This window comes from Brugia malayi, assembly GCF_000002995.4.
Source record: "Brugia malayi strain FR3 genome assembly, contig: Bm_v4_ChrX_scaffold_001, whole genome shotgun sequence".
In the NCBI taxonomy this organism is placed as follows: Eukaryota; Metazoa; Nematoda; class Chromadorea; order Rhabditida; family Onchocercidae; genus Brugia; species Brugia malayi.
This window is the reverse complement of record NW_025062479.1, coordinates 3,954,300-3,965,644: the sequence shown is the minus strand read 5'-3', so window position 1 is coordinate 3,965,644 and position 11,345 is coordinate 3,954,300. Positions and strand designations below refer to the sequence as shown.

The window sequence follows — 11,345 nt, the reverse complement described above, 5'->3', positions numbered from 1 at the left end:
ACGGTAATTGACATAAGTGAAACTGAATGGTGGACCAACTGGTGTGTCTTATGAAGCTTAAACTTGACTATTTATACGATCGAGCAGTCAACAACCCACCAAGTGTACATTTTTCAGAGGAAGATAATTGGATGAATTAGATTTTACTGAATCTAGCAAAACAAATTCACAAAATGGAACAGGGAATAACTTCGCTTGACCTTTGGCACATCTGAAATGCAGAATTCATTACTACTTTGCTTGGGGTTTCGAAAAAAAAAAATGTTTCACAAATTTTGGCTGCGTTGTTTTCATGCGTTCTCGGCGTTCACGTCATTGTCGGTATTTAAACGAGAATTATTAATAAGCTTTGCTATTACAATCATTATTTATTATGATGAAAGAATTTTTGTTCCCAGTATGTAGAATTTCATAAAATTCGACGTACTTTTTATGCTGACATAAAAATAATTCCTTTTTTCCACTGCTACAGGATCGATTATTTCTTAGTACTTGAGTGTTTGTTTTATTTTTAAATGCGCCGAACGTAGACTGCCCTCAATCTTTCCTTCGCCTATCTCTTGCTTCTTGAATTATCTTGCTTTATTCTTCCTCGATCCCTCTATACTCATATCCCTAATTTCATATCCCCTATTTTACATACCTTCTCTCTCCCTCCCCCTATTTTCGGGTAGATCAAGCGGAAGTGTTTTTTTCCTTCGGGTCATTTCAGGCCATTGAAATCCCCGCTCACAACTCTACAGTTTTATTTTCACCTAGTGTTTTTCCAGTGGTGTTCAAAAATTGTTTGAAACCACCGGATAATAAGGCTGATCACACATCGCGTCATAATCTCAGTACATTTCTTAGCTCTTTTTACTTGTTAACTTCCTTATTGAAAAAAATGAGTTTCTGGATTCTAGACTGAGATCTGAGATCACTTCCTGGAGATCTTCATTTCATTCGATTAAGAGACACAACTATGCAGTCTACTACGGGGAAGACGTTGTTTTATTCAAGTTTTTTATCACAAACAATGCTTCCAATATCTCAATATTATTTCCCCTGTGTAATTTATATTTCATTTAAAATTGCTTTTTAACTTTCCTGTTTTATCTTTTTGTTCTTGATACTGATATTCCTTTCACGAGTCCTTGAAAATGTGCTTTATCGACAGAATTTAGCTGCTGATGGATTAATGAGATTTTGTTTCACAACTAAATATAAATATTTGTATAAATCAGAGCTAGTAGATGCGTTGTGAAATTGGGAATTTTTTGTCCATATTTTTTTTTAAATTTACATATTTTGAGAATGGAATCAGTGTGTCATAAAAGTATATTTTTCTGATAGTTCTCGGGAGTTCTATCGTCATGCAACGATGGGACCAAAAGAACTTAACTCTGTTCAACAGGTACGTTGCTTTTTCATTAAAGAAAACATGATGAAAGAATTGTGTACAGCAATTTTACTAGCGAAATTGAAAAACAACGTAGTTCCATTTCTCTCTCTTTCTCTCGGAAGTTTCAGCTATACATTTAAATATTCAAATATGAAGAAACGCACAGCGGGTATCATTATTTTTGATTGGATAATTGGATAATTTTTGTAGGAACTTTTTGAAGCGGTGAGACGTGGAGATGCGCAAAAGGTGCAGACATGGCTGTTAAGCAGACGCAACAGACGTCCACGAACGCCACTGAAGTAATCTTTTTTTTTTTTCTTAAATTTTTTAAAACAGATTTTCAGCTGTTGTAGTTCAGTGATGATCTTGTAATATGGTTGGGAATCTTATTGCTGATTCCATAAAATCGAAAAAAGTATATTGTAAAGGAAAGATTCGACAATAAAAGGTTGCAAACGTAGTAATAAATCCTCAAAAATATTATAGCTTTTTGCGTACATCGACATCACATTCAGCATGGTTATGTTCGATTGTGGATCCATCGAATGGTTATACGGTGCTACATCTTGCCGCTTTACTAGGTCATAAAGAGGTACAACTAATCCATTTCTTCATTCCTTGTATGTAACCGCAATTCACTACAGTCATGTCTTTTGCGAATTTAATTTTTTCAAGGTAGTCAAAATTTTGCTGAATGTTGATTCGCAAATGGCACGAATAAAAGATCGGCGTGGATGTTTTCCAATACATTTAGCAGCATGGAATGGTCACGTTGAAGTTATAAAGGTAATCAGCATTAATGGTATTGTAATTTGTTAGGCATTTGGAAGTTTTGTTAGTCCCATAAAATTTAAACTTGGATTTATATATATTCCAGACTTTAATTAATGCTCAACCGAATACTGTTGATGCAGTAAACAATGCCAAAGAATCACCTCTGCATCTATCTGCACAACATGGTCATGGCAAAGTCGTCGCTGTTTTGCTTGCTGTGTGTTTCAGTTTGAAGTTCATTAGTTTACATTGAAGGATTATAATAAGTGTTTCTTCTTTTAAGTTCTAAAATTCTTGTTGAAAATTAAGTGAAGTAAAGGCCTATATTATAACGACACTTTGCAGAACCATGCAGACGCCAGGATGAGGAACGCACGTGCTGAAACAGCTTTAGATGTAGCTGCACGATTTGGCAAAGCTAATGTATGTCGGTTACTCATCTGTAATTGTCCGGAATTAGCACTGCAGGTATTACTATAACTTATGTTCACTAACAAGTTTTGGTTGTTTTAAGTGAATTCTCTTTAGAGTGCATCAGAGTGCATTACCACAGATCCAGGAAAGTCACGACATTTAGCTCAAGTGGTGTATCCATTACATGCGGCTGCTCGTCATGGTCACATTGATTGTCTTCAAATATTGTGTCATTCCGGTTTCGATCTTGACTATGTTACCGAAGAAGGTAGTGCATTACATGTTGCTGCATTGTTTGGGAAAGTTGAAGCTGTTAAATTGCTTCTTGAACAAGGTTAATCATATATCGTTTTTTCTTTTTTTTTTTGAAGGCTTTTAGATGGAAATAATTCTAGTTTTTTTGGTGCTCTTTGTGGAATAAAATTTATTCAAATAATGGTAATAATTTCATCTATTTTACAATTTTTTTGGATGTAGGCATCAATGTTGATACCCGTGATGGACAAGGACGTACTGTATTGGAAACTTTAGCAGAGCATGAAAATGAAAAAGCTTCAGATCTTACGCAGGTGATACAGAGCCGAGAAGGATGGTCAGAATGTCGAAAGCTCATTGAAGGTTTAGTTCTATGTTTTCTAGGTGCTTTTCTATGACTTATTAAACTAATATTTGCTGCTGTTTTTTATAGCTTACATACAGAAATATAAGGATCGTCCAAGTGACAGAATCAGTGCAGCGAATCATTCAATTTACTTGAATTTACCCTTCTGTTCGAAATATGGCGCCAACCCGAAAGACGTTATATGGAAACCGATACCGAGATTGTCTACAGGTGCTTAGAAATGTTTGGAAGTAAAACTGAGATGGCAAATGATTTTTCTCAAGCCAAGATCTTTTTCCAAAAAATATATTCCTCTGCTTCAGCTAGGCTTCAATCATCTCGGAATCAAGTGCAGCATAGTTCAAGTTATGGGCCTGATGCTACTTTGGACATTTCCACGTGTTGTCCACCACCACCGATAGTGGTATTTTTTTAATGTTATGAAATATTTTTTATTAATTTGTTTAGTATGTTAGCTTGGTTTTTTCTTCACCGTTTTTTAAAATATATTCTTGGACCGAAAATTTACAATTCTGTAACCATTTTTCAGACTAATATGGTTACATTAGTTAATGTCGAAAACAATCAGGATGATATTTCAATCCTTCCTTTATCAGCCGTCCACGTAGAATCATCTGGGAGTGAGTCTGGGTAAGGCTTTTTTCTCTTAAAATATTTTTGTTCGGGTCCCGTGTATTTACATGATGTGTATACTTTTTATGCTTGTTTGCTTGTATTCTACAAAGTGTATTTCAGTTCACAACCATCACATAGTCAAGTTGAAGATTTTGGTGTAGAAAATCGCGTACCTCGGTTTACTGTCATAGTGCCGAATCATAGGTATCGACATACACTTCAAAAAAATCAAAAAAATGGTATTCTTTTACCAAGAATGGGAGTTCGAACATCACTTAATTCAGGTAAAAAAAATGGTAGCAGTTGGAGAACCAAAACGTAAAAAAAATATTTTGGATTAGAAATAGTAGTTTTTTCCCGGTACACTGGAAGGAACAAATTTTGTACTGAAATTATGTGAAAAAATGATTTAAATGTAGCTATATCGGCTAATTAGTTTTGGTGGAATATCTTAGCCTCTTTCCTCACTTTTCTGAGTATGGTAATCTTTTGCTTCTGCAGTTCCTTACGAAGATTGTTTTGTTTCAGATTCAGTAGTAATGTGTCCATCTCCACTTTCGTATGATGCTTGGCGATCACAGCGTGCTGGTCCATATGACAATGTGATAAGTCCACGACATCCCCTTCTAGGTTATGACAATGTACCACAAAATCTTGTTGTTTATGATAATGCTCCACCACCTGGTAATCTTCAGCATCTTGTATTTTTTCGTATTTCACGAATTTTTCGAAGCAAGAATTTAACGCTAATATGCAATGATTTCTTATATCCCCTCACAGCGCACCAATGGTTCTTGGATAGAAAGGAGAAATGTATCCTGTGTTGATCTAATATTGTGTTCAAAGATTGATTCAGAAATCTATGCTCAGGACATCGATGTTGGCAGCATTTCTGCGAATTGAAATCCATACATAAATCTGGTTGTGAAAATGTTGATGCACCTTCTTGTAGTATTAGAAGTGATGATATACAGACTATTCCACCTGGTAAGACATATTTAATATTTTTACCATCCATGTATAATTAATTTTAGAAGTCTACGTTTTATTAAAAATCATTAAAACTGTAATTCATCATTAGTTACTTTCAGTGAAACCCAACCGTCAACGTTTGTCCGTGCTAGAAAAAACATTGAAGCCCGAACCGACTCCCCGGAAAAGTAAAGTACATGAAGCTAGTACAATTAAGAACAGTGGTCGCGTTAAGTATCGCCCACCAAGCTCTTCTTCACTCAGAACGGAAAGTCCAGCATCCATCATCACTTTCGCTTGCTCAACTCTCGAACGTTGTATGCTTTTTTTTTTTTTTTATTCTTTTGTTTGAGGACAGCTGTTCATTTTTGAAGTTTTAACCAATTAAAATGAAACTAGGTTAGTTTATTTATTCCTTTAATCATCAAGAATTCTATATGCAAATCTTATTTTATCAGGAAGTTGTATCATGCGATGTAAAAAAATTACGTCGAATGGTGTGATTTTTAGCATTGTCCCCTGGAGAACAAAGCAGTAGTGTTCCATCTGGGACAGTTTCGTTAAATCAAGGCCGTGCACCACTAGCACTCCCTGAAGAGGTTTCTATGTCAGCTTCAGCCAGCATTCTGTCAGTGCAAAATTCTCCGGAAAGGTATTTTATGGAGGAAGTAAGTTTAAGAATGCAACTGATCCTTCTAAATTGTATTGAAAAATCATTATCAATTACGCACCACTATGTTTAAACCAGGTTTCAATTTTAGGACGTCTGAAAACATTTTTTTTTGATTATATTATCCTTTGTAAGCAGTAAATGCAGAAAATTCAGTCAGGATTGTAAAATGATTCTTATTTTAGACTAAACGGAGAAGACATTCACGTCTCTTGAATGACGATTATTTTTTGGATCATAACCCTGTTACGGCTATTTTTAATTCAGGTTGTTCAGTGAAGGTAATTTTTAATGAGTGCGAGATATTTCCAAAATTTGCATCATAGTTTTTTTTTTTTTTTTTAGTTTCTTTTTTTTCAAAACTTCCTTTGCATTAACATCTAGTAACTTTAGACTGCATCGGCGAGTTGTGCTGAAAGCATAACAGGAGAAAATGAAAATGAAGCAAATACTGATAATGGACATTCTGAACTTGATCATCTTCCGAGTCCTGAAACTACCGAATCCCGCATCCATCATTTCCTTTGTAGTCAGGTTTGAAATATTCTTGTAACAAAGTTTGTTTTGTATGGATTCGTAGTGTTTAGTATTTTTCAATTAGAAAAATTTCCAGTTTTAGGATAACGTTAAGCAGCGGTTGTCTCAATCTCCCTCTATAAGCAAAAGATCACAGCATACACAGAAGGATGCAATATCGTCATCGTCAACAGGTTCTTATGCTTTTTAATGAAGCTTGTGATTTTGGAAACTCTCGTTATTTATTTACCTGAGCGAAATCTTTTAGTGGAGTCAGACTGCACTTTAGCATCTTCATGTTCTCTGCCAATCATCTCTCATGTTTCTTCGACACCGCCGTCAGTAGTTTCTCCGTCGCAGGAACACAGCCATCCTTACAAACAATCCAGGTGAGATTTCATTTTCAACTAAATTTTTTTAGCTCCAGAATATTTTCGTAATTTAAACTATTCCAGCATGGATGATCAGTCATTTTCTTCTGCGGAGGTACGCCTTCGAACTGCGTCTTCTGTCCCGACACATGGTAGCATAAATAAGGGTGAGTATTCATACAAATTTGGTTCTTAACAAAATTGCGGGAAGAAGTGGATGTGCATTTTTGTAACTGCAAACATTAAAAACAACTTTGCTTTCCTTTCTATTTTTCAACTTTTTCTTATAGAAATGTGTGGATTATCTATATCGAGCGATGGAGATCACCAAAGAGGCGAAATAAACAACATTATACAGACATCATTTGCGCAAAGTGATAAAGTTTCAACCCGGCGTAGTTCCTTGGATGAAAGCATTGAATGGAAGAAGGTGGATTTTCCAGTTACCATTCAGTTACCAAATTCAACTTATGACAGCCTTACTCTTATTTCTTAGAAATCTATGCAGTATGTGGGTTGTCGAGAAATAACTGGAAAAAAAAGAAATGTTATGAGTCTTGTTTAAGAAAATATGTTGTCAGATCAGTGAAATAATGGAGTCATTTGGTGGCGCAATTTGTCGGGAATCGGTGTTTGCAGCTCATTACGAACCAAAAGTGGCCGTTTATCTTAGAGACCGCAGATCGCAAGCATTAATGCTGCAGTTAAATGGACCACAGGCAGTGCAAAATAGGCAGTCCTTTGGATTTGATGCTGACAAAAGATATAAGCAACCGGTTGGTACTGAGGTCACTGATTCTGAATCAGTTGTCACCAATTAAACTTTACGAAGACTACGTACATGTTTTATTGTAATTTTAAATTATGGAAGGTTAACTTATGAATAACTGGTAAAAGTCATAGATTTTTTTTTTCCATATCTTAAGAGTCGGCTGAAGTTGTGGTGGTGCCCTAGAATAAAGCAGTGTTGTAATTCAAGCCAAAAGTATGAAATGATAAGACTGAATATGTTGTTGCACTTCTATCTTATGAAACAGCCTGAGCTTCTGCGATTAAAGTCTAGCGATTTGTAAGAAACTGGACCTTAACTTTTTAAGGAGGACTTGAGGCTTTTACTAGATTACACAGCACTTTTTCTTGCAGCGAGGGGTAAATGCTGTTGCTGAATGGCTAAATGTGTGTGTTGGGATACCTAATCCCAGAGCAAATGAAATAGCGGAAATTCTTGAAAGCAGTGGCTTTGACAGTATTAACCATATGGTATGTTTTTGCTCTGATAAGCAAGGTGAGCATTGTATTTAAGGAATTCGTTTTTGGTACTACAAAATTTTCTAGGAGATTTGTGTTGCGCAGTTTACATCGACGATTGTTATTTGCAGCAGTCAACACTCGATCGTGTTTCTATGCAAGAAATCGGGCTTGATAAGTCAACTCAACATCAGATCGGGATGTATCTAGAAAATTATCCAAATGTTTCTGTTCCAAGCGCAAGTTAGTTTTAAAGTTTCGGAGCCACTCACCGCTAAATTTGTTTTCGAAGAGATAGGAATCCTTGAATTTTTTAATTTCTTTAGATTCTTTTACATATGTTTCGGATTGGTTGCATTCATTGGATTTGGAAGATTATCTGGGTCATTTTGTAAGTGGCGGGTTGACGTCAATGCTGATTGTTTTTGCAGTTGATTCAACGCGGAAACATTTGAAAGTAAATGGTTTACTTACTGTGAGATTTTAAGACGACATTTTTGTACGCTTTGCTTTTTCTCGTTCCTAATAGATATTATTTTCAGATTCTTGGTATCACAAAACTTGGTCACCAAAAACGAATTTTAAATTCTTTGAAGAAAGCGAAGGAAGAGCGACGTCAAAGGGCAGCAGAACGAGCAGCGGTAGCACAGGAAGAAGAAGTAGACAGTGGTCAAGAGAGCAGGTGATTTCTTATCACTTCTAGTTTTCTGAAATTATAGAAATCTTATTTCCACTTTATAAAAAACGTGATGAATTGAATTTGAAAAACATGAATCCAGTGAATCAATCTAGTGAAAGTTTAGGAGTACGATGCAGTCATCATCAAGTACCCAAATACCGCATTCAGTGGTTGTTGGGGGACATCCTACTGAATGGCAGCATTCATCTAATACACTTGTTGAGAGTTGTATTTCGTATTCAGCTCATTACCTTGGGTCAATGGAAATATCAAATGTTGAAGAGACAGAGGATTCTCGAAGAGCTATGATCAAATTGAAAGTAAGGTATATTCATGTAGTGTGTTTTCTTGAATGTTAAAAAGAAAATTTCACTTTTCTTCAGTAGTTTGTTGTTTGGTAATGTGTATTTTTTCAGAGAGGTATTCGCGAAATAGCCAAAGTCCCTCATGTTTTGCTGGAAATCTCAGTATCGGGTGTTCGAGTGCTTGATGCTGTCACAAAGGTTTTTGATCGTTACAAACGGATTTATCAATTAGCTCTTTTAAAACAGGAGACTGATTAGTTAGCTTCATGGTTAGTCATGTTTTCAGCAACTTACTGTCGAGCATGAAATAGCCCAGATACAGATAGTCTGTCAGGACGAAAGAGATCTGAATTGTTTCGCGTATATATCGCAAGATGGTGATCGTCATTTCTGTCATGTATTTTGCGTCTTAACTGCCGTAAGTTGTAACACTTTCTGGTCCCATGTAGAACCTTAGTAGCAAATTTCCTAAGCTCGAAATATATCAGTCTCAAAATTTATCCACTTTTAATCGAAAACTAATTTAGAGATAATATAGAAAGAAATTTCTATTTTCTTTATGCTGTAAAATCACATACACCTTTGGAACACTTTTTAGGATGTAGCAACTGAAATAATAGTAACATTGGGACAAGCATTCGAGGTATGTTACAGAATCACCAATGATAGCTATGGCAGTACTGAACCAATTGCTATCTAATTTATCATGTAATTCGTTCTACATTTCATATTGCGCATGGTTTGCGTTCCTAGACATTCAACTCTCAAATATACTTTAACAAATGTATTTTGACAAAAACAAGATTTTGGAACAAAATGGTTGGATCAAGTCAGTAAAATTCAGCAATTGGGCATGTAGCTTAAATCGTATTCTGGAAGCCCTATGTAATATTTCATGTAAGATTGAACTAGTTCCTTTAGGGCTTTCTCATGGACAGAAGTTGAAAAGAGTAGGTGCTAACTTTTTACATGAAGTGAACTTTACATTTACAAAGTTTTCTGTGGAATCATATAAATAAAGGATTTTCATTACAAATTGTTTGGTCTAATATTATATGTAGACAAAAGTTCTGAATTGGTGGCATTCGTTTAATTGCAGAAAGAAAGGCATTTAGGAGAAATAAGTTGGGACAAACTGTGTTCGATTTTAAGCTTTCGGAATTAAAAGCTTTTTAATTTCTGTTTGGTAGAAAAAGAAAAAGTCTTCAAATAATCTTTACAACAATCTTTGGTCTTCAAAATTTTGTTCTTTATTTATTTATATCTGTTGTTCATGATTAAACCAGTTGTGATGGAAATTGAGAATTGGGAATTATACTAAGTTTTGAATCTCTACAGGGAACGTTTCAGGAGATCCACATACCAACAAAGTAGTAGCAAAAGGTAACTTACTGTACTTTGTTACTACATTTTGTCATTTTGGTTGTAGCATGTTGATTTTATTTATATGTTTACATTCTTAATGTGTTGTTAATTGTAACTCGTCTTTGATATATTAATTTTTCAATTTTTCAGCAGTACCCAAATGGGATATAGTTTTGATAGGACGGATTATATGATATGCAACTGTTGTCAAACATTATAATATTCAAATATTTTCAGTATTACCAGAATTTTACATCAGCATAACAGTCTTTACTCATTGTCAGTTCGATTAAGTTTAGTTTAGGACAACTTGTGTTTTTACGTAACGTTATTTATTTCTGTATCTTCCACATCTTCTCATAAAAAACTGTTTGTGTGTGTCACTATGAAATAAATAACATTTAGTTTTGGCTTTATTTTCAACTCCAAAAATTTCTCTGCTTTTTTCTCATTGTTATAAGTTCCTTTCCTTTAAATTAATTCTCTTTAATATCAATGATTTGTTTTGGAAAATTGCTGAGTAGTTTCTAGCTCATTTATTTATTTTTCAGCTTCTATGCATTTATTTATCGAAACAGGCTCTTGGAATGAATGGATTGAAGTTTTTGGTCAGAAGCTAGATATAGATTATTTGATAATAGGCTTACTTTGTTAATCATATTTTTCTAATTTGAATAGTTGTAATTTTTGCTCAAAAACTGTTGGAATACGTAGAAAGCTGATGAATTCCGGTAGTTGAAGCGGTTCATCTGTACAAATGTCGTGTTCCTAATATTGTGTTATGGCAAAGTCAAAGTTCAGGATTTCATTCTTGGTTCATTTTAATATTCAGATCTTGTATTTGAAAAGTAATACTATCAATGGTTCCAGAGGAATTTGATTGACATCCTTTCTTGTGCATTATAATTCGGAACATTGGAATGGTCAATAAAACGATTATATAGTGAATATCTTTCTGACATAGGGAAAAATCAACGTTATTTCCTTTTCAGTGGAATAAACTAGCACAAACCCTCCTTGCATTGCTTATAAAGACTGTTTGGAGTTGATTTGAGGTATAGCAAAAACTAATAATTTCAAGAGATTCATGGAAACATAATTCAGTGTAGGATACTAATGTAGCAGTGTTATCGTAGCAGTAACTAAACATCTTCACTAGCTTCATCCCCTGTTGAATTTCTCTTGTCGAGTTATTCAAATGAAACATATACCAAATTAGCTATTAAATTATTTTTGGAGCCTACTCTGAAATCCTTTCTAACAAAATCGGTCAATTGCCAGTAACTTAACACTTCCTCATCTATACTCTCTCACTTCGTAATACTTGTAACTTTTTCGCCAATATCTTACAAAATACGCTGACCTACAAAGAAAAAATGAGGTGATCACCAAATATGCCAGACTCAAATT

At 34.7% G+C, this 11,345-nt stretch overlaps 1 protein-coding gene across 2 annotated transcripts; it reads left to right on the top strand.

Annotated features, from left to right (window-relative positions):
- Positions 1 to 1,360: 1,360 nt before the first annotated feature.
- On the top strand, positions 1,361 to 9,270 carry Bm2153 (Uncharacterized protein; the record flags this gene model as incomplete). Of its 2 annotated transcripts, none has more annotated exons than XM_043073543.1 (31): positions 1,361 to 1,393; positions 1,592 to 1,683; positions 1,871 to 1,976; positions 2,060 to 2,170; positions 2,262 to 2,375; positions 2,504 to 2,626; positions 2,687 to 2,906; positions 3,050 to 3,190; positions 3,261 to 3,404; positions 3,497 to 3,597; positions 3,724 to 3,824; positions 3,930 to 4,093; positions 4,338 to 4,493; positions 4,680 to 4,796; positions 4,901 to 5,098; positions 5,292 to 5,449; positions 5,637 to 5,732; positions 5,845 to 5,985; positions 6,071 to 6,161; positions 6,257 to 6,356; positions 6,423 to 6,505; positions 6,629 to 6,768; positions 6,920 to 7,114; positions 7,482 to 7,598; positions 7,718 to 7,829; positions 7,913 to 8,043; positions 8,129 to 8,268; positions 8,390 to 8,585; positions 8,682 to 8,768; positions 8,857 to 8,988; positions 9,169 to 9,270. In XM_043073543.1, the coding sequence occupies 31 exons, from the start codon at positions 1,361 to 1,363 to the stop codon at positions 9,268 to 9,270; spliced, it is 3,942 nt and encodes a 1,313-aa protein (XP_042929477.1). The 2 variants fall into 2 exon arrangements, with proteins under 2 accessions (XP_042929477.1, XP_042929476.1); XM_043073542.1 differs by having other exon boundaries at positions 6,236 to 6,356.
- Positions 9,271 to 11,345: the final 2,075 nt, after the last annotated feature.